The sequence below is a fragment of the Pavona decussata genome, unplaced genomic scaffold (assembly GCF_977016875.1).
Source record: "Pavona decussata unplaced genomic scaffold, jaPavDecu1.1 SCAFFOLD_37, whole genome shotgun sequence".
In the NCBI taxonomy this organism is placed as follows: domain Eukaryota; kingdom Metazoa; phylum Cnidaria; class Anthozoa; order Scleractinia; family Agariciidae; genus Pavona; species Pavona decussata.
Genome location: NW_028145459.1, coordinates 894,747 through 918,047, shown reverse-complemented (window position 1 = coordinate 918,047; position 23,301 = coordinate 894,747). Strand labels below are relative to the sequence as shown.

Sequence of the window (23,301 nt, the reverse complement as noted above, 5' to 3'; positions counted from 1 at the left end):
TTATTTTGTATTTGAATAAGTAAGGATTTGTAAAACATTCGACAATAAAAATCCGCGATTAAATATGTATAAAACAGCACGACGTTTCGACGTTTCCAAAACGTCATTATCAAGTGGGAGTAAAATAATGAAATCGAGTATATATAGTGATGAGATGAATAAACTGAAAGTGAAACAAAGAGTTTGGCTCTAATGGAGTCGCTCTGGGTGTTTAAATTGGGTCTTTTTGTTCTCATGTACAACAATTCATGAACAAGACAATCCCATTTCGTGCTACACTTTTTTGAGCATTCTAAATTGGCTCTCATTGAGTAGGCCAATGTTCCCATGGGCATCTTTTAGATGGCAACCTATGGCAGAGTATCGATGATCAGCAATGCGTTGAAACAAATGGCGCGTCGTATATCCGACGTAATTTGAATCACACAAATCACATTAAAAACACTGTGTAAACAACGCTATGCTGATTTACGATGCGTGGCTTGATCTCTTTAAGCTTTAGGACTTGCTTGAGTTTCTTACTGGTGTAAATTGGTTGTACATCAATGCCGATTTTAGAACTGAGCGAACATGGTCAAAAGGCAAATGCCTTTTGACCATGTTCGCTGAGACTTGATCTTTGAACGGAATACTGACTCTTAAAGTTTCATCAGGTTTTGTCTCAGCATCTGGTGTAGAGGAATAATCACATTTGTCGATGATACAATTCACCAAAGAACTATTGTAAGCAAGGTGATGAAACATAGATTTTAGATGCCTACATTCATGGACGAATGCTTGATGCGTAGAGGACAATTCCTTTGTTTCGATAAGACACTTCTTGTAGCGCAAATCGGTGTGACTTTGAAAGTGAAGTAAAAGGCCCGTATTCGTAGGTTTACGATAGACCTGAGTCTCCAGCTTATTGCCGTGCTTTCTTATCAACATTCTAATAAAAGGAATTGAGTTGTTGTTGGAAAGTTCCATAGTAAAATAAATACTGGAGTGGAGTCCATTGAGTGCATTGAGGAAACTTTCAGCTGCATGGAGTCAAGGCATTATCGCAAGCGTATCGTCGACGTAACGCTTGTAAAAAGAAGGAATCAGATCATTGTCAGATAGTCTGTCTTCCAGATGGCACATAAACACGTTCGCCAAAAAAGGACCAAGGGGGGACCCCATAGCAACTCCTTCACACTGTTCGTAAAGTTGACCATCAAACTGAAAAAGTTGATCCATGGATGCCATTCTGAGAAGTTGAGTGAGCTGATCCTTCTGTAAGTTGAGATCACACGTTGAATTGAACCAATTATCGGTGAAGGCTTTCTCGACGAGGATGTTAATTGTTTCTTGAGCTGGGACATTTGTAAACAATGACGTTACGTCGTACGAAACTCTTTGTTTAACTATCAAATTTAAAATTTAAAAACTCTTTGTTTAACTTTCAAGTTATTCATCTCATCACTATATATACTCGATTTCATTATTTTACTTCCACTTGACAATGACGTTTTGGAAACGTCGAAACGTCATGCTATAATTTATTTTGTCACAAACAAATTACAGAGATTTATTTGTCTTGCCATAGTTTAAATACAAATGGAGTGGGAACTTAGAAGAAACCACAAGGCTTCTTAACACAAGTGGTAAAAAGAGAGAAAAATAGTACATAAAGAGAAAACCTTGGATAACAACTGGTATCAAAAAAGCTTTTTTTAACCTTTTTTGAAAGAGGAATCAGACGAAGCGCTAGAAATCTCAGATTTAAGTGACCTGAACAACGTAGGACCTTAACAGAAAACAGAAAATTGCTTGGTCTTAGTTTAACGGTAAGATAAACGCGTGCCTGTGTTATAGCTGTGGGCTTTCCTCAGTACAAGAGTGAGGACTCATCAGTATAGTTAGGTAAAGCAACGAACTACAAAAACATAAAGAATGAGACGAACAGTAGCTATAATAAACAGCTTAGTTCTAAGAAAAAGACTCATTAGAAACTAGTTTTTTTTCACTTTAAAAACGTTATTATAGTGCTAATGCCGCTGTTGTTGTTGTTGTTGATGATGATGATGAGGATAATGATGATGATGCCGCTGATGATGATTGTTTGGTTTTGCTGTTGATGCTGTTGTCGTTATTGATATTGATGATGACGTGACGATGATGGCGACTACGACAATGATGTTCATGATGACTTTAACGATGACGATGATTATCATAATGATAATGACCAGTAAGACATGTTTAACATTAAACACAAATGAGTCAAACCTTTGCAAGTTGGAGAAGTGCCAGTCCAATTTCCATTCTCGCACATTAACTGCCTTAAGCCTTTAAGAAGAAATCCGTCATCACATGAAAAAGAGACCGATGCTCCATGTGTAGTGTCGTTATTATTTACTGTACCATTTGCGGGAGGTTGAAGTTGACGACAAGAAGCTGAAAACCAGAGAAATAATTGAACTTTCTTAAAAGAAACTAGGAAGTAATTGACTTATTATTAAACATGACTTTGTTCGTCATCATCACCATTATGCTTTTTCTGGGTGTAAATCTTGCTTGTAAATTAATCAATCAATCGTTCAATCAATTGATCATTAAATAGTTCTGTTGAAAAAGGCGGGAGAATGAATGATTGAATGAATGAATGAATGAATGAATGAATGAATGAATGAATGAATGAATGAATGAATGAATGAATGAATGAATGAATGAATGAATGAATGAATGAATGAATGAATGAATTTTGCTCTTACTGCTTCATGTGAAAGCTGTATTTAAGTGTAAGTAAACCTAAAGTAAATACACCGCTGCGAACTGCCTTAGATCTTATATAATGATATCAAATAGTTTTAACAATTTAAAAGGCTTTGAATAGGAGCTGTAATGGGCAGATTACGATTGCCGCTAGTTGAGACAACAATCCATGGCATGACATTCATGACAACAATCAATAAGGGAATGGAATTCTCTTACAGAAGAGGTACGAAATACCGCTATTGTAAATAGTTGTAGTCATTTATGTTTTTTTTTTTTTTTGGATAATCATTGCAACAATCATATATAATAAATTTGTATCGATCTTTTTTTTTTTCAGTTCATTATTCCATCTTACGCCTATACACTTTGTATTCGGAGATACTAACATTATCTTGCTACTCTATATCCCGAATCGAAACAAAATTCCTACTTACCTACCTACAATTTGAATTAAGTTTGATTTTGTTTCCCTTTTTCTGTTGAAAAGTACAAAGATTTTGTTTAGCAAGACGTAGCTTATCAGAAACATTTTCGGACAAGGAATGGGTTTAATAATGAGTCATGTTGACCTCATGTTAAAATGTCTGTCGTGTCTGATGTAGATTGTGCACGGTTCACACGCATAAAGGAAAATAGGAGGAATTACGAAAGCCTTCTAGTCAACGTAGTGTTTATTCGATGCCTCTACAGCCCAAGACATTTCCACGATATCGTCTAAAGGTACTGCTGGTCTAGAAAATTCTACAGTTGACTTAACCATCTTTGCTGATGTTGGAGGTACAGCCCAAATAGGTAAAGTTGTCCACACTGTTGAGCGTCCGTCCCATCACGGTGATATACTGTGTGTCACGTGGCTTTCCAGGAGCCGGATGGAACATGATTTCAGTCCTTTTGGTGCAGATAGCAACGCCATAGTTATCAAAAGCTGCAAGGAATCTTTCCCCGGTGGCCGGGTCTTACTCACTTGTGATGTGTCATGCCACAGCTATGTAAAGGTTTCTGTCTTCCTGTCAGTCTTGTACTTAATCTTGAGGTCTGTCTCTTACAGAGGGTATCAAACACAATGTCAGGACAAGCACACAGCTCTGCTTGACTTCATTGGCCTCATATATTTCATCGTCGTCCATCAGAAAAACCATCATGCCATCGTGGAACTAGCCAGTGATAGTGATAAACATATCAAAGCATGCGAATTTTGTTATAATTTTCCTTTCGCTATCGAAGGTATCAAAGGTCTTAGTGAGATCCACGACGAAGATACTCAGGTGCCTCTTCTGTTCGCCTTTTGGAAAGATACCCCGTAGGGAACGTCATGACTGATGTTCCACGGACTCTTTCGGAGTAGGTTTTCCTCTAGATGGTAGTGGTAGGCAAAACTCTGGGAAGTATGGCCAGCTACTGAAAGTAACGACATGCCTCGGTGGGCGTCAGAGAACGGACAGGTTCGTTTCCGTTTATTTAGGTGAGCTACGGAGAAACCCTTAAACCCCACGGGGTAGACTGTCGGCTTCATATGCCATATCTACTTGACGATGTCAACCATGTTCTCAAGATGAGTGGTTCTACCAGATTTGAATACCCCAGGAGGCCTGGTATCGGCAGCTGGGGCATTACCACTGGTCAACTTATTCGAAGTTGATAGGGACCTGCTGCGTTCAGTGGTTTCATCATTGATCAACTGCTTCAGTCAGCCCATATGTCCAGGTTCCTAGCTGGATCAGTGGTGAGCGTTCCTAGCTGGATCAGTGGTGAGCATCGTCCCATCTGTTCTAAATAAGGATTTTCATGGTCGCATAACTTTGTGTGTGTTAACGGGCGTGAATTTACGTGTGTAAACAAAATATAGAAAAAACATCGATGGGTTGCGTCTGCGGAAAAGGTGAACCCTCTTCAACTTTCTCTGCAAACGTAATGTTAGCGTACGCTTTCTCTGTTTTGATCATCAAAGTTACGCACGTAAGATCGCGATTGTCAAAAGCGTAAAATTACCCAACATTGGAAATAAGCATCCAGCTGATTGTGGAACGACCGTGCTTGAGTCTTCGCTGTAGCTCGATAGTTAAGGCAACCAAACGGTATACAGAAAATCATAGGTTCTACTACCGTGGGGGGATTTTTTTTCTGCTCATGACATGCCGAACACCTCATCTTTCTTAATAAAATTAATGTTGGACTAATTACCTTTACACTGAGGCAGAACTGAATTCCAATTGCCATCATTACATTCCAGATGATGATTGCCTTGTAAACTATAACCTTCATTACATTTATAAGTGACTGTCTGTCCATGAGAAAAGTGATTTCCACTTCTTATTCCATGTGCTATGAAACCAGGATCATCACAAGAGGCTAAAATAAAGCGCAAAATAGACGCATCTCAGTTTTGTAAAATAATTTATCAATCGTTTGACTTTTAACTTCCAAATAATGGGAATGAAATGACACGACCCTATTTCGACTAGAAAGAAGGAGGAGGGGTGATTTCTGCACGTTCGAGCTTGCTGGAAATGCCCAGCTTGAACTTGAGTAGTTCTCGTATAATTCGAAGCTTCATTCTTATTAATTCATCCGTTAAAGCCATATTTGTTCAATAATTATTGTTCAATAGTTCGTTTCATGGCTAGGAATGTCAGAAAATAGCGTAACCTGGGTTACCTTTGCAAGAAGGCGCACTAGCGTTCCAATTTCCATCCTCGCAGTGTTGAACTCTGGAACCGGTCAATGAGTATGGTGCATAGCAAGCGTACTCTACACTTTTGTTATGCTCTATGCTTACACCTCTGGTCAAGTTTTGTTTCAGCGTGTACCCATATTCGGGTTTACCATTAAAAGTGCATCGACCTATTAAGAATAAAATAAACTGCAGTTACAAATACAGCAACAGGTAACGATAATTGTGCCGGGGGAATTTTGGCGGGAATGGTAATTCGATAAAAAGACCAAAGCTTGAGGTGATTTTTGACTGGATAATGACAACAACAGGAGAGGAGAAATATACAGCAAGCCTCATAACTGTGTTCCAAAAATATTAATTCAAAGGTATCAAGGTAACCACTCAACCAACCACGCTGCAAAAGCACTGTGTGAAAAGTAATACTAGTACTGTCGGAATTTCTTGGTGAATAAACCTGATCTTGCGAAAAATGGATCATAAAATTCATAACTAAACACAATTTGGGGTTTTTATCTTCATCACATAAAAGAAAATATAAATTTCCATAGGCTTGCTTGTTTTCAGCAGGATGGCATTCTTTGTTTTGAAAAAAGAGCAGTTTGAATTTTAGATTTTTGCTCATTGCGTGACAAAAGGATTGCTGCTCTAAACATGTCACGTACATGAAAACATCGATTTGCCTCGTGTTCTTTTTTTTTTTTCTTTTTTTTTTTTGGGGGGGGGGGGGGGGGCAATCAGCTAACATGTAATAGAAACGTCTATGTTAATGTGTAAAAAGTTCAGCAGAGAGAAGATGTTTTTACTGGTTTCCGGTCGCCATGTTGGAGTCCCTCAGACGGGGCACTAACATGGCATCCCATACTAAACTCTGTAATGTTCCGTAGTACATTTTCTCGATTATGAGATATCGCACAGCCCTGTGGCTTTCACACGTTGTTTATGTATCACTCGTCTACAACATATTCATGTTTTTACTTTATCTATTGAATGGTTGAGGATTTTATATAGAGATAGAGATTATAAAGGGATAGATTGTCGACACGTCAGTCATTGCCACCACGAGTCCCTCTCAGGACTGCAAAGTGCAATTTTTGAAAGAAAAAAAAAACAAGAAAAAGATACCTACAAAAACTACGCTTTGTTTACCTTCTGCTTTACACAGTTGTGTTTGATTGAAATAACCTGTTAATTTCCCAAAGGTATACTAACCCAGTATAATGAGTTATCAAATAACAAACAAACAGGCTGGCCCAAGCCAACTGCTCAGTAAGCAAATAATCTGGAATATCCATATTCGTGTAGAAAACATAAGAACATGGTATACTATGCGGTTCTTGTGAAGTTCGGTTAATTATTCTGCTATTACCTTTGCATTGGGGTGTGTTACCACTCCACACTCCACCGTTGCATGTTATTGTTTTACTCCCCAATAGGTCGTTATTATGATTACACTCGAATGCAACCAATTTGCCATCCCGAAAGTCATTATTCAGACGCTTGCCATGTGCTGGTACACCAGGATCTGGACACACAGCTGAATTATAATAAAATAATCAGAAATTAATATGAGTAAGTTGTACTAGAATAAAGTAGTTCACGATTTCCAAAACGTGGGGAGTAAATAAGTACCATATAACAAACACAATTCAAAACATTTTTTCTGAAGTGTTCCGTTAATAAATATCGTTAAAAAACGACCACCAAGCAAACAGCAATTTCATATATCTGATGAGTGGGCCGGAATATAAATAAATTTGACCAAGAGTTGTTGTTTTTTTTTTTCGGTAGAAGAAGAGCAGATTTTGTCCCTTTTGTAACTTTAAGGACATTAAATATATGACAGCAAAACTTGGAGGATATATAACACCCCTCAAACTTTCTCCTTTGAGTTGCGCAAAATTAGACGAATTATTTCAATATTCAAAATGACAAAGCAACACTGAACAATTTATCTTGCATCATTTGTTTACAGTTTCCTTACGGGACATCTAAACTAACTTAAAAGCTTAACAGGCTGCAATCTTCAGGGATCGTATAGATTTAAGACTTTTTACAGACTGAATGAAACCAAAAACCACACTCCCGAAACAGAAATAATTTTGGCCTACAAGAAATTTAGAAGAAATTCGACCAGCTGACAAAGATTTCACTTTGTAATAAAACACTCAGTTATGGACAGTTATGCATAGTTTTCCAGGTCTGGAAAGTTAGTTTGCAGCTATCCATACTTTTTCAGGAATGCTAGGAATCTGTACAAACCCTGTAACTTGGATCTCAATCTTGTAAAACCGTCATTTATACTCCAAAGCAATCAAGAGCAACCAAGACACTTTCTTTTTCTTTTTTTCTTTTTTTTTGCTAAATGGGTGTTTGCCATGGAAAAGTCAAATTCTGTGAATATTTTCTTGCCATTGTAAATTTAGACAAAGGCACGAAGTTTGGTGACTTATGCTTATATCCTTTTTCGTTTACACTTTTTCTGTTGCAATCTTTAAACAAAATATGCCCGCTGTAAATATTATAATTGTTTAATCTGCTTAATGTCCTCCTGATATGCCCGTTGAGACAGCCAATAAGCCTCAAGTATGAGGGGGTAACAGGAAATTACTTATTAAATAAATAAATTTTAAAAAGGTGCGAGTATTTAAAGTTATAACGAGCACTTTATCCTCCTTTTCTCTCCTCTCGGGATAGATAAGGCTGCACATCGGAGCTAAACAATTTATGTTTGAATAAGTCAAATAAAACAACAGAGAAATTGTTCGTTCCGCACTTCACCCGATATGTTGTTCTCTTAAGCATTAGCCCTATGAAAGTTTCCGTTTCTTGAGGCCTTTTTGACACCATGCCTTTTTTCTAAAATTATATTTGATTTACTCCCACACACACCTAAACGTATTAAATAACGGTATAAAAATGAAAGAACTTAGTAAATATCAAATTCGAACCTGTGAAATACTCAAAATTAGAAAAAATAAAACATATCAACGAAACAGCGATGAACATTTTTGTCAAAGGTTTGAAATAGATTATTTATTAGCATTATTTATTTATTTATTCTTACCAATACACTTAGGCACAGAATCACTCCAAGAACCATCAACACATCGAATCCATCGATTACCGTCAAGTTGATGATTATCATCACATACAAACTGCACTAACGAGTTGTGTCTCAAGTTTGCATTATTTCTCATTCTTCCATTGACCGGTGCTCCTGGATCAGGACATGGAGCTAAAATGAAGGAAACAATCACTCAATCCAATATTCTCCAGTGGATTCTTGAGACCAAATTCAGAACCCTTCCTTCCAGTCAATGCTATCTTTTCTTTAGTGACATATCAGGAATTCGCTGTTAATTTTTTCTTTGAAGCGTTATCGCGCTCTCCTTTCAAGAGGAGACTATTTCTTACACTGTCGCCAAATACAGTAGATAAACCTTCATGACATTATTAGCAGCGTATTGCTTAAGATCTCCCAAGTTATGAGTGAAGCTGAATGTGAAGTTTTGTCAGATGAAATAAGACGCCTTTCTTCTTTGAATGTCATTTCTGGCCATGAGCAATTAACAGTTGTCGGGGAGAACTGATTTGCACTAAATATCTGACCAAAACGTGTAATACGATGTGGATCTAGCAAACTCCTTTTCAGGATGGTGCCCATGTGCCATGGAGCCTTTTTCGGACGGACAAATTGAACCGACTATGAACCGCTTTCTTCGAGTCAACCCAACTCCAGAACGTGTTGCCCGAGTCAAGTAAATTATAGCCTGCGAGCAAGCTCTCTTGGGGGTGGGGGGCGGCATTCAAATTCCTGAGACATCGTTGCAAGCTCTCTCCTCTTTCTCCCTCCCGCCCCCCACCCCCAAGAGAGCTTGCTCGCAGGCTAAGTAAATTACGTCGAGTATCATTTGAGATTCTGCTCCATAAGTATTTAGTTGCCATGTGAATTTCGTTATATGTATCATATGTATGTTTCGGCGACAGAGGAAGAGGAGCAATTATGGGACGGAAAATCGGCAAACACATAGAAACTCTCAGTTTAATCTCAAGAAATTAAATAACCGGAAATTCTAAATGAAAATTAATAGCTAAAATTACATACCTTTACATGTCGGTGGATCAAAGCTCCATGCTCCATCATTGCAGACCAGTTCCTCTCGCCCATCAAGTGTGTACTCGTCATTACATTGATATTGAACTGTTCTTCCGTGGCCATAGTCAGAACCAATCTTTATCCCATCAGCTATAGGGCCAGGCGATAGACAGGAAGCTAGCATTAACGAAAGCCAAAAAGTCATAAACCATACCTCGCTATTGGAGGGCATGACAGACAAAGGTAAAGAAAAAATAACTAGACAGCTGACTAGAGGGGCTGACATAAGGTTGGCGATAGAAGTTAGGTGACAATTTCTAACGACCATCGTGGACCTATGCACGAAGAAATTTTATTAACTGAACATTGTCTTTGTTAAAGCTGTCTTAACTTTAACTACAGGGACTACATTTACGAAGTCCTCCGAAGTATTATTTCTTTACAATAGTGTATTGCTGGAAAACGATTGGTTATTGTTAAGAAACGATAATTAGGAAACATCTCAATATAGGATGGTATCGTTAATCTAGCCACAGAGCAGTGGCACACATAAAGCGGTCTTTTACGAAAGTTTTTCGATCCCGTTATCTGATATTCAAAATGATTTTAGAAGTAAGTATTAAAAAAAATGCAAACGTTGTTGAATGGTCAATCATAATTACATTCTAGCTACTCGAATCTAAACTACCTTTGCATTCTGGTCTGTCATTGGTCCAGCGGCCATTATTACATTCCTGCATATTGGCTCCCACCATAGTGTAACCTCTCAAGCAGCCGTAACTTATTTGTTCACCATGTTTAATCATGTCACCTACACTCCTCATGCCCTTCATATAATAGCCGTGTTCTGGCCTTCCAATAAAACTGCATCGAGCTACAAAAAAAATTCGATGGACAATTCTCAATATTACTTAATGTCGGTAACATTCCAGCAAGGTCGATTGGTCTGCTACTGTTCCATTCTTGTTGATAAAATTTGTGGTTCCAGTAGCTGTTTATTGGCCCTTAGTCAATTATTTCATCCATTTCTAGAACGGTCGTTTTATCTTTTTTGTTGTTGTTTCTTTTTGGCCGGAAGAGTTTTTTTGAACCTTTCCATAACTTCAGATATACTTCCGTGGTGCTTGCTAACATATTAAAAAAATGTAAAGGTAACCCTCTCAAAACGGTTTGGGTAAATTTCTGCTTGTATGCCTTCATGATTGATTGTTTTTTCTTCATAGTTTCATTTTTCTCCGCTACGCATTTCAAAGAAAACAAGACACCCACCTTTGCACTCTGGTACCTCAGCATTCCACGTCCGACCAACACAGCGCATTGTGGTGTCCCCAAATAAATCATAATTCCTCTCGCAAGAAAAGGTAACCTCATCTCCATCTAGGAAGCTGTTTCCATGTAATCTTCCGTTATATGGTGTGTTTGGTCTTCTACAAATACCTATTAAAACCAACAATTCACGTTTTATTGTCTCCTTCAAATCTCTAACAAATTGCAAATAATATTTGTTTGATTTAGATGCAAAATTATCCAAACCTTTGCAGACCGGAACCTGGCTGTCCCATGTACCATCATTACACGTGATAAAGGCAGCACCAATTATTTGATAACCTCCAAAACAGCGAAACCTTACAGAATGCCTATGCCTGAAATCTTGACCCCATTTCCATCCATGCGCTGGAATGGCGGGCTCGTGGCATGGAGCTATAGAAATCAAAATTAAAAGGCAAAGGACAAATTAAGGCTGATAGGAATTACACGAAACTTGGAATATGTGAGGTGTAGCACACGGTGCAAAAACAAAAGCACAGACAAAGAAAAATAGAGCTTGCAATACACGCGTAAAAGAACTGAAATGCAATCGCCAAAAGTTACCTCTTCTCCACACCCCGCTCTTAAAATTGAGATAAAAAAAATTGTCATCATGTGATATTTTATTTCCACTTTGTTTAAACGTTAGAAAATTTACAAGCAGAAGGAGAATAGACCTAAAGATCCACATAACGTCCAAAATAAATTAAAATCAATGTCGTTTGGCTGTCAAGACGACGCCCGGAAAAATGTTCTTTTGACATCAAACTGAGGCTTTTGGTATAAATTTGTTACCCGGAGCTTCACTCAATTCGAAGTCTTAACAAAAAGGTAAAAATGATCTTTAAATCATCGTCAACATAAACACCACTTACCTTTGCAACTTGGTATCTTATCGCTCCATTTACCATTCGAACACCGAATAGCTGGCACGCCCTCCATGAGGTAATCTCTGGGACAAGTAAAGGTAACTGTGTGGTCATGGCGAAAGTCGTTTCCAATTCTATTTCCTTGGTAAGGAGCACCAGGATCGGAGCAAGGAGCTGTTAAAGAAAACGTTTGAAGACGTGTCATAAGTAACAATTTGTGACGTTGTTTATATTTGAGCACATGACCGCTTTCAAGCAAGGTGTTTTTGTTTTCCGTGGCTTTTTGCTTTCTGTTAATACACTTCATTTGGCAACAACGAAAAGATTGGATGAATTTTTTGACAAGAGAGAGGAAGCCTAACAACATTATACGGGGCAATTATTTCGCAGCAAATAGGATTACAGATGACATCTCAGGTGACAAAACCTAACATCTGTTTATTCTTTTGAGTATGCGAGGAAGCGAGGTTTACAAATTGATGGTAGGTCTTCTTACCCCCAACGAGACCGAGCAAAGTCGCTTTAGCTAATTCAGCATTTTCATTAAACCCATTACCAATTGTGCAAATGCTTAGGATCTGGGACAGTGTTCTACGTCGCATTAGGGATGCGTAAATGCAGGGACGTCTTCTTATGGCTTTCAGATGACCTTCGAAACTGCAAAATACATGGCAGCACTTCAGGAGTTGAAGTCAGCAGAAGGCTGTCCATCAAGTAGCCATTTTTAAAAGCGCGAGGGGACCAAATGAGGGGAATAAAGGCGCTGATGGACAACGGCCAGCGTACAAAACACCACGGTTTCGGTGGTGTGGAGGAAATTAAAGATCACAAGCATGCAGGTTTGGTCAACTTAAACATTATTATCTTGGACAAAGAGGTCACTACTGACAGACGTCAGCTTCGTGACCGAAGGCAGCCTAGCCAACTTTTGAAAGGCAACGTCCTTAACGAAGTAGAGGAGGGCCGAGAGTATAATTAAAGGATTTCGTTTGAGTTTTATGATGAGGATATGGGAAAAGAGGATGTGCATGTGTTGTATGAGTTCAATGCAAGGACGTAGCCCTTACCGTGTAATTTTGATACTTGATGGAGTTAAGCAAACCATGGAAATAATGACCTGACACTGATACTGAGTATCGGCGACAATTAGTTGTTCCGACATCTGGTTTCTCAAGCCTCAAGGCTTGAACTTATTTTACTGCTCTATTTATCTTCCTGAAACTTGCCAAGCGTTGTTATTGGTTTTTCTTTTTATCTGATAAACGTGGTCGTTGATAGTCACGTGATCGCTATGTTAAGTGTTATAATATTTAGTCGAAAATGGAGCGCGATACCTGCGTGATATTTATCTCGTTTTTTTCTCTGTTACCCTGACGTCTGTGGCATTTCTGTGGCATTTCCCTACATCATGGTAGCAAAGAAACCCGCAAAACTTTGGAACAAAAGTTCATCTTCGGAATAGGCACTCTTGATCCCCACGGAATCAATGAACGCTTTTCATTCAACTAATTTATTGTAGTTTTCCACGTTGCCATGCACACACCAATAACGTAGCTCCACTGCTTACTATATAAACCACCAAAAGCCCACAATTCATTGATTCGCTCTGACGAAGGGCTTACGCTCGAAACATCAGCGCTCGAATCTCTTTTCTGTGGCCAAACTACCTTTAGTTATGAACTCTTTCGATGAAACCAGACGACTAAGACATTGCAGTTTTCACATTTTCAAATAAAATATTGCACTGGAATAAAAATTTAGGTATTTTCGTTGTCGCTAATTCTAGGTCACATACTAAAATGCTAATTTACGAATTAAATAATCAAATAACTCAACATGGAAAATAAATAAATGGAACATGTCATCTTAGTTTATCGCTCATCTTTCGCTTAAATGAAACAATCTATTAATCATGATGCACTTTGTCGACATATTGTACTTACCTTGACACTGTGGCACAGAACCAGACCAACTCTTATCAACTTTACAGATGATACCAGCTTTTCCTTGTAAGGTGTAATTCGTGTCACAGGCAAAGGCCACCGACCCTCCATAAACGTAACCTTTGCTGACAATTTGCCTTCCATTCATGGGTGTTCCAGGATCATTGCATTTTACAACTATGGTCACAAATTAAGATTAAATAAGAGTAATTCTTTCTATAAAAAAAACAAACAAACAAACAAACAAACAAACGAATAAACAAAAAAACGAATAAAGTCAACGTGGTTCACGTTATTGCTTTTGTTCCTTTGTAATTAATTCTTTCCTTTTTTCCTTTTCCTTTTTGGCTTAAAGTTTCACGAAAACATTTTTTTTACCTAGTGTTTAACATTGTAATAATTAACCCAAGGCTAAAATTGTAAAGTGTAATAAAACGACAAGTACATGAAAGTCAAAGCCTTCTATAGGCAAGCTTGTGAATGAAAAGGATTATTTATGCGCGCGTTTTCTTTTAATAAAATAAAAGGCAGGAGGGGGGGGGGGGGGGGGGGAGGTGGTTTAAGGTGGCCCGATACTATTTATTTCCTTAAGGACCGACTGTTTACCACCGTTTTTTATTCAAATTTTCGACCGCTCCGCTGCGGTCGATTATCGAAAAAGGAATGCTTTAAGTTTTTCAAAAGCGTACTTTTACTGAGATCGGTGCGAATTAACAAAAATTTTCAGCAATTTTCGCGAACAATTGAAGCAGAAGTTTTCTTACATATTACTCTGTCCAGGAGGTGGAACCTCAAAGATTTAAGGGGCCAAGTTTCAAATAAATCGGCTCCACGCAACTTTCATAGCAAACGGTGATTTAAAATGTTACGAGAATACTATGTACATATACACGCATTTAGAAATAATAACTTCGAAAAGGATTAAAGCAACAAAGAATCGCACTTACCAGAACAGAGGTAAATATATCTTGTGAACTCCCAAGTGGCAGATGTGACAAATCGTCCCGCGAGGAATTCCAAACTGGTTGTGTGATATTGATTTGTTTCTTTTTCAACAAAACGGTTTTCAGACTGAGAGCAGTTTGGTCGAGCAGCTCACGAGTGACCCGAATTTGCTGTCTTATTTCAGAAAAATGTATCGTCAGAATAAAGATAAACTTGGTCTGGAGTTTTGTTATCGACTGTTTTTTGGGTGCTCACGACGGTTTTATGAAATAAGACAAAAAGAGCATAAAATTGAACGAGTCCTGGAAAACAAAGTAGTTGCGATAATTGCAACCGGCAAGGCGTATAATTCAACAAAACCATTTCTTATCGCTGTGACTCTGATACTCAAGTTACAAGACATGTTTACCTTTGTTCTGGTAGGTGCGATTCTTTGTTGTTTTAACCCTTTTCGTAGTAATTATGGCTAAATGCGCGTACATAATATTATAGTAACAATTTAAATCACAATTTGCTATGAAAGTTGTGTGGAGCCGATTTATTTAAAACTTGGTTCCTGAAATCCGTGAGGTTCCAGCACCTGTTCAGAGTAACATGAAGGAAAAACTTCTTTTCATTTTCCCAATAACAGGCATTTTCTTTGAAAACCATGTTCGGTCGAAAATGTGAATTGAAAACAGACGCCCCTTACGAAAATAGATGTATCGGGCCACCTTAAGTATAAATAAAAGAAAAAAATCCTGTTATGTCTCGTTCGAAAGTAAGGGGATATTGTAAAGATAGATATAATGGAAACTCCTTGGTCAAAGCCGGCGTTCAAATTCTTTATGTTCTCAACGGGGATAACCTGCTCGTGGCTTCATTCGGCTTAAATAAATGTTATATTAACATGATAATCGTCTCTATTTGAATTCACTTACGCTCGCATGTTGTAGAAAAGCCACTCCAGGTGCCATCACTCTGGCATATTCTCACTCTAGAGCCATTCAGTTCGCGTCCAGTCTTAGTGCACTCGAATACTATTCTATTTCCAAACGTGAAATCTACTTGCTCAATAATGTCTCCATGTTGTGGCTTGTTTAGGGGACCACAATTTACAACTATGGAAAAAAGAGCCAAATATCGTTATTCAAATCAGAAAAAAAACTGGTAATTTATTGCTAACATTTTTATTCTGTATGCAGAATGCCGGCAGTTAAGGAGGAGCTTACCCTGAAAAAAAAAATTAGTAAACAGCTAAGAGGCATCTTCAATCGTGAATCAATATACCACTCAAGTGTAAAAATTCTACCGACAATGAGAAGATTTTTTTATATATATCTCCTTACGGTGGAAGAAAGGGGTAACGGTGGGGAAGTTTTAACCATTAAGCTTATAAGCGTTCCGAAGTTCAAAAAACAATAAATATTTCATCGTTTATTTGAAAAATATAGTTAAGACTTCATTCCTTAATTTTCATAAATCTTAAAAGAATTCGTCCATAGAATTGAGGGATAGAGGGGCATTTCATGATTCACAAAATTACCCCAAGAGAGAAATCAAATAGTCAGCTGTGACTAAATAGGTAGCAATAGCCATTTAGTCATGGCTTTCAATACCAACCAACGCTTCTTTTTAAAGACGTTTTACCTTCGCAAATAGGCTGTTCTCCACTCCATTTCTCGTTGGCCTGGCACTGTCTGTAAGCAGGTCCTTTGAGCTGGTAGCCCTCATCACAGACGTATCGCACCTTTTCCTTGAAAGAATATACGTATCCTATAACCCTCCCATTGGATATCGTACCAGGACCACCGCAGCTTTTAGCTGTAAAAATTAATTGAAATTATGTCATATGAGATTAAACGTTGTATACTTAGACTGAACACTTCACAAAAGGAAGAAGAAGAAGAAGAAGAAGAAGAAGAAGAAGAAGAAGAAGAAGAAGAAGGGCTCGAATGTGTGACTTGTAAGTCACCAAGAGCTGGCGATCAGTAACACACGTCCAAGCGGCTACTTTGTAATACAGTCATACCATGTTAGTCTTGAAGACAAACGGCAAGCGAATATAAAAGTACACAAAAAAACGTACAGGAAAAACTTACGTGAACATGTAATCCCTCCTCGCCAGGTGTTACCCACACATTGTAAAACCCCAGTTCCTGACTTGAAGTAGCCATATTTGCATTTTAATAAGACGCGATCACTGAAACGAAATGTTTTGGGCATTCTTCGCGGGTAGACGACTGAAGCAGTCTCGGGGATAGGGGGCGGGTTACAAGGTGGAACTGTAGAAGGAGCGAAAAGAACACGGCTTTATTGAGATTTGATAAATCTTGTTAGTAGAAAAAATCTCTACGTGTTGTACATTGGAAAAGCCCGTCATTATAGCGGGTATATGTAGCTAAGTCATGATTGTTGATTTCTGCTACACGTTTCTCCTCTAATACGCTCGTTAAACGAATTTTCAAATGTAACTCGCAGTTTGAAAGCATTGATGAAAACTTAAGTTCGGTAACAGCTTAAACTTTTAAGTTCGTGAGCATCCTAATAAATTCGAGAAGTCGAAATAACTTACTTTGCAATGGCTTTGCACGGAAGTGGTAACGATTCTCGTGGAAAGATTAACTAAAAATCCTGAGTTATAGGAAAAAGTTTTTTCCTTTTGTTATTGTTTTCTTATCGATTATTTTACAAAAACAATTGTAAATACTAATAGCAATTTTGATTGCGTTACGTACGAGTGCAAACTGGTTTACGAGAACTCCATTGTCCTGAATTTTGACACCTGATCCTGCTTGATCCCTCCAGTGTGTAAGCATCAAAACACCAATACTGAATCGTCTTTCCTGCCTGGAAACCGTCAACTCGTCTGTTTCCATGTGTTATTTCTCCTGGATCTTTGCACATGATTCCTAAATTAAATGCGAATTGGAGAGTTAGTTAAAAACGAAACAACTTGTTTAAAAGGATAGTCCCCCGGGATCAAGTACAGGGTGAATTTTACCTGGTAGGCTCAGTTTACTTTTATTTCAGTTTCCTTTAACCCACACAATTGTTCAGAGGTCTTTCCTCCTGCCCACCCACGCCCCATATTTCTTGTTTACTTTTAATGAGAATACATGGACTTATCAGTCTAAATTCTAGAGAACCCAAAGGAGATTTTTATTGTTGCTCGAGAGACAATTAACAAAAAAACTTGACCTTTCTCATCGTTTTTCAGGAACTCATCAGATATGGCATAATTACCTGAATGTGAGTGTGTATGTAACGTGTCATTCCGGTGTATCTTAGTTTATCTATAGAGACTAGGGATGACTGAGGGATGACTCCATTGCCAATAATAGTAGAACATAAAGCGTAATTAAAGCGCAAATGAGAGTCAAACAGTATCCAGATATATAGCACGTTTTTGTTTTAGCGTTGATATTCTAGGTATTCCGTACCATATTATTACTCATGTTTATTTGTCGTTTTGTTGTTGTTTTTTCAATCTTAGTGATCTACTATTTTCAAATAGCAAATCAAATCACGATTTAAAGGTGGTTCTAAGCTTTCGGAAGTGATTTATTTGCTAGTAAAAATTTTTGTTTGTTGTCTTGAATGGTTATAAAGGGAAAGGTTTAAAGTTGACACTTGCTTTAAAAACTATAACAGGACGTTTTGGTTGCTGCTGGAACCTTCTTCAGCTAAGAATGTAAATGACTGACGACTTCCCTGGTGTTATGTGAATGAAAATTAAACAACAAATGTGGTAATAAACGTTCTAAGAAAAATATGTTTGGGAACGGCATCTGTTCATCGATTAATCTTGTTTTGATCTTGAATGCCACACTCAAGAAAAATTCGTTGTTTCCATTTGGCTGAACGGTCGTGTCAACTCATTCAAGATCGATTTCGTGTTGGTGAAACTTGGATGTTGAGCCAATGCCGTTTTTTTGTTAATCCAATGTCGCTATGGCTTTGGCATGTTCCTTGACGCGTGTTTTTGGCGCGAGTGGGCCGCCTGGGCAATGAAACACCAGGGCAAATTTTGCATTTAATCTTATAAATAACTTCTTTGGAAGCTTCTTCTCACTTATTTTGTCCTTAGTTTCTTTAGATGTTGGAGATGATAAGAATTGGTCTATGCTGCAAGACTTTGATGTTGAAACCTTGGAGAACTGTCGCAATTTTGTTCTGAAAACTCTTTGGCGTAAAGTAGAATAACTGAACCTCGTTGGTTGGCATCCTTAGCACTTGTTTCATGTTTTGTGTAGGATTGAGGAGCCTTGCGGAGGAAGTGGGTTGGAAAGTTATTAACGGATAGAGCTTGTAACACGCGTTTGGTTTCCGATCTTTTGTTAAGTAATGTAATTAATCTTATAAATAACATTTTTGGAAGCTTCTTCAATAATTGTGCCGTTAGGTTTCTTTAGAATGTTGGAGATGGTAAGAATGGCCGAAAGATTGTCCAAGTGTTTACATTGGACAGACCTCACGCGCGCTAAAAAGAACATGCCGAAGCCACAGCTGGAAGCCATAGAAACGTTGGATAAAAATTCGTTATTTTGCCCAACATCACATGGTTCACCGACACGAAATCGATCTTGAATGTATTGACATTATCGACTGATAAGCCAAATGAAAACAAAGACTTTTTTCTTGAAGCGTCAGAGCAATCCTCCGAGAAATCAACTCAATCAATGAACACTTATCGTTCCCAAACATATGTAAAAACCTCAAGAAGTTCTAAGAACGTGTCCTGAAAATTATTACGCTAGTGTTACAACTCTCGTCAAGAATTTTAAGAACATGTATTTGGAAAGTTCATTATCACATTTATTGTTTAATTTTTATTAATATAACACCAGGGTCGTCGTTAGTCATTTACATTCTTAGCTGAAGAAGCTAGGTTGAAACAACGGTTGCCGAAACGTCCTGTTATAGTTTTTAAAGGCAGTGTCAACTTTTATTATAAACCCTTTCGATTTAAACTATATCCTGTTTTGATCGGGATTAATATCATACTCACTGCACTTGGCCTTTTTGCCATCCCATTCTCCTATCGCTCTGCACGTTCGCTTGGCTGATCCGCGCAGCTTGTACGGCTCGGAGCATGAATACGTTACAACGCTGCCAAAGAGAGGTCCGTTGCTGACGCCAAGCTTCAAGTTGTTTCCTTTTGGTGGCTCTTCACACTTTTGATCTAAATCCACGAAAACAAAAGAAAACAAAGAAAAACTATTGTAAGCGAAAGAAAGCTACCTAAACGAGGCAGGACTAACACTCCAAACATTATTATGAAAATATGGGAAAGCGCATTGCGCTGACTGTACTTCCTCCATTAATGAACTGGTTAAAAGTTAAAGTTAAATCAATGTTTATAAGAAAGCAACATCCACAGGGATATTTATGCTCGTCCACTAGTCAAGGAAAGACTGTGTGCATCTGGCCGTGAGAACCATTGCCATTGCTCGCAACTAAACGTTTTGTAACTTAGGACGAGTTCTTTGGGGACCATTTTCTGAATTACAAGTATTAGAAACACGGGATAAGCGACCTGTTCTGTTTTCGGAATGAATAGAATAGCTACAATTTCCTTGAAGAATGCGGCATAAGAGTTAAGCGGAATAAATGATGGCATTTGAGTATTTCCTTTCTTTCTTTAATTTTCATACGGATTTTAACTTTAATTTCATACAGTTTGGCTTCATGCAAATTAAAAATATTAACTTTATTGGAAAGACCGTAGACTTCAATAAGCAAATATTATGTAACTACAGATCCCGGTTTCTTGGAAAAGAAAAAAAAAATAAGGAAAATGCCTGACTGATTTCATCTCACCCACAAATTCTTTCAAAGGGCTTTCCCTCGGTTTCTGCTGCTTTAAAATTGTTTTGATTCCAATGGTAGGGACATTACCAAAGGTCTATAAGTGGCGTTAGAAGTAAAGAATACAAAATTTGAAGTTATTATCTCAACCAACGCTAACGATGAAGGAAGTCTGTCATTTAAACATATAATGCTTATCTGGTCTTGACTATGTTAAATATTAACTCTTGACTGCTGGGTCAATCACGCATTCAGACTTCTTGGAATCACGATATACAAAACGTCAAATAATGGCTTAATACCATGAACAAGGGGAATAAATTGTCCATTGAAGACGTTCATGGGGATAGTTTTAAATACATATACCCAATGTAAACGACATTTACTGGATAGACCCAAACGAATCCTCTATACGTCAAGATGTTTGAAATAGCTACTCTGTCATCATGTATTTATACCAGACCGCGTAAAGAAATATATTCTTAGTGGACCCCTGAAACAGTTAGTGTAATAATTGAATCGACAATTCGTAACATACTTACTGTTTAAAACGCAGCTGAATCCGCAATCTCCATCGCATAAACATTTCTGATTTTCCTTACAATCCTTATTGGACGTACAAGACTTCGTGCAGTATCTGAAAGCTTTAGCATTCGTTCGTCGGCAATTCTTTGATTTTGAAGAATCTAAAAAGGGAATTGAGACATTAGTGTGAAGCAATTGGCGCAAATTTCTTGTCGAAATTCGAAGGAGGAAGTAATCAACGCAATATTATAATATTCTCACCTTTGTTGTTCTTCCTACACTCTATGACTGGATAGGTGAATGCCAAAACTGCAAGCACCAGAACCTTTTTCCACATTGTTTTCTCGGATACAATAAATGTTTTACCTGATCGTGATTAATAAGGACTGATGACGAGGTATAAATGATATTTCAGGCGTTTACGTCTTGACTGCGATGTCGGTAAAATAAACGCTTCGATTCAGACACTGATCAAGTTACTGTCAAGTAAGAAGCTTGCTGAAACGCGTCTCACAAAAAACATGATATCAGTAACGAAAAATGTGCAAAATATCTGGTTAGCGCCTGTTGCTGGACACTTTCCAAAGGCGGTGTTCCCTTTCCTGTCACATCGATTCAGCATCAATCACCTTATGATCACATACCACGTTTTTATATATTTGCCGGGATGGCGTGAGTATGGCAAAAATACTCCAGACTACTGGGGATGAAGTCCATCAGGGGTAGTATTCACACACCACACCCACACCGCGAGTAATTACTATTGGAGGGGGAGGGGTAATGTGTGCATGTGTGTTTGTGTGGGGAGGGGGTAGGGTGGGCTTCTGTCGTGAAGTTACGAAATAGCTTCTGAAATTTGTCACGCTGACAGTCTGAAGCCAGGAGCCCATGGGCTCCTGCTGAAGCTTAGAATAGAATGACACTCCGTAGTTTTGCTTTCTCTTCCGCTCTTTGTTTTAGCGCTTTAGCTGGAAAGGAAAAAATAACCGAACTGGGAGAGAATGAAATGCTCTGGGTTGAACGCCGCTGAATTGATTGGAAAAATCGTTTTCTTAACTTTGTCTGCCGGCTGCTTATGAGAGACAGAGCATGACAGGAAGCCGTCTCATGATTCTCTGAAAGGGATGAAAGAGCATATAGCATGTAGTTAGCGTAAATGAAGAACAAGGATTAGGCATATGTAAGTGTTAACTGCCATGTACGCGTCTTCAGTCATTAGTTAATACAAGTAGACTTTGGACTAAGATACTAATAGAATGTCGTTCTCTAAACCTCCCACGTTGTCTTAGTGAGCTGGAATTCGGAATTCACGGCAGCACCCATAATGTTATTAGAACAAATTTAACCTCACCAACTTGATCGATTTAGGAGCACCTAATTTTTGGGGGATGGAAAAAATATTTGTAAATAACTTTCTTTGAATAAAGTTTGTTGTTGTTGTCGTTGTTGTTGAATAAGTGTAGGAGCCGAATGTTATTTTTTTCTTTTTATATCATACACAGCTTTTACATTCTACTTGTTTTATATTTTCATTATCGTTTTCTTTTTATTGTTTGTCGAATTAGCTCCATATACATCGAATTGGAGTTTACTTGAGAAATATGATTTTATTATTATCTTCATCATCATCAGCGCGGCATCATCGTCGTCGTCATCAATGTTATCATAAGGTAATAACTAATATACAAAATATAACACAGGGCGCAAAGGAGCCAGAGTTTATGTAAATTCTGGCTAAATTCACTAGGAAATTGCATTGTAAATCGAGCTTGTTGGAGCAAAGCGTCATGGGATCTTATTACGCGTCTGTTGAATGACAGTGGGCGTATGACCGTAGCTTACGGTGAGCTTACTTCGTGCCTCGTTCGAAAAGCTTCGCTTATCCGACTTGCCGAAGGGCGACGATCGTTTCCCCACAGGCGGCCATAATCTTTCAACAGACGCTTAAGACCTCATGACGCTTTGCTCGATCACGTTCTTGTACCAACAAACTCAATTTAGCGTGCAATTTCGCAATGAACTAAGCCTGAATTTATATCAAATTTGACTCCTCTCCGCCCTGTGTATTTAAATAGGAACATCCAGTGAGCAGAGCCCTAGTTATATAGCTGGAGACGATTGTTTTCTGTTTGAGAAAGCGAGTCTTAGGCATTTCGATTCGTTATTGAGATCGATAGATTATGAAATAAACATACAGAGCGGCAGACAAATAGATAGACAGATAGAAAGACACGTTCAGGGTACAAAACTATACCGTTTTGTGCCCTGAAGAAGGCAGCATTGCCGAAACGTCGGTTTAAAATATCTTGCAGCGTCTATTCTATAATATTTGAATTCACATTTATTAACTACGCTGTGCAGTATTACAATCTTTATTACACGATAGAGAGACAGACGGGCAGACATGCAGGTGTA

The 23,301-nt window shown here is 38.2% G+C and overlaps 1 protein-coding gene and 1 pseudogene across 1 annotated transcript in view; both read right to left on the bottom strand.

Moving 5' to 3' along the window:
• Positions 1–21,391, bottom strand: part of LOC146483900 (complement receptor type 1-like) — a 100,832-nt gene extending 79,441 nt beyond the window's left edge. Inside the window, exons 1-18 of the mRNA XM_085105503.1 lie at positions 21,148–21,391; positions 20,904–21,047; positions 19,562–19,735; positions 17,289–17,462; positions 16,653–16,835; positions 16,201–16,374; positions 15,492–15,671; positions 13,627–13,803; positions 11,690–11,857; positions 11,040–11,207; positions 10,776–10,943; positions 10,195–10,380; positions 9,516–9,683; positions 8,475–8,645; positions 6,777–6,944; positions 5,392–5,577; positions 4,918–5,085; positions 2,248–2,415 (exon numbers count right to left, since the gene is read on the bottom strand). Coding sequence (XP_084961629.1) covers positions 2,248–2,415; positions 4,918–5,085; positions 5,392–5,577; positions 6,777–6,944; positions 8,475–8,645; positions 9,516–9,683; positions 10,195–10,380; positions 10,776–10,943; positions 11,040–11,207; positions 11,690–11,857; positions 13,627–13,803; positions 15,492–15,671; positions 16,201–16,374; positions 16,653–16,835; positions 17,289–17,462; positions 19,562–19,735; positions 20,904–21,047; positions 21,148–21,223 — 3,001 coding nt within the window. The 5' untranslated portion in view covers positions 21,224–21,391. The remainder of the gene's footprint in view (positions 1–2,247; positions 2,416–4,917; positions 5,086–5,391; positions 5,578–6,776; positions 6,945–8,474; positions 8,646–9,515; positions 9,684–10,194; positions 10,381–10,775; positions 10,944–11,039; positions 11,208–11,689; positions 11,858–13,626; positions 13,804–15,491; positions 15,672–16,200; positions 16,375–16,652; positions 16,836–17,288; positions 17,463–19,561; positions 19,736–20,903; positions 21,048–21,147) is intronic.
• Positions 75–1,227, bottom strand: LOC146483901 (uncharacterized; annotated as a pseudogene).
• Positions 21,392–23,301: the final 1,910 nt, after the last annotated feature.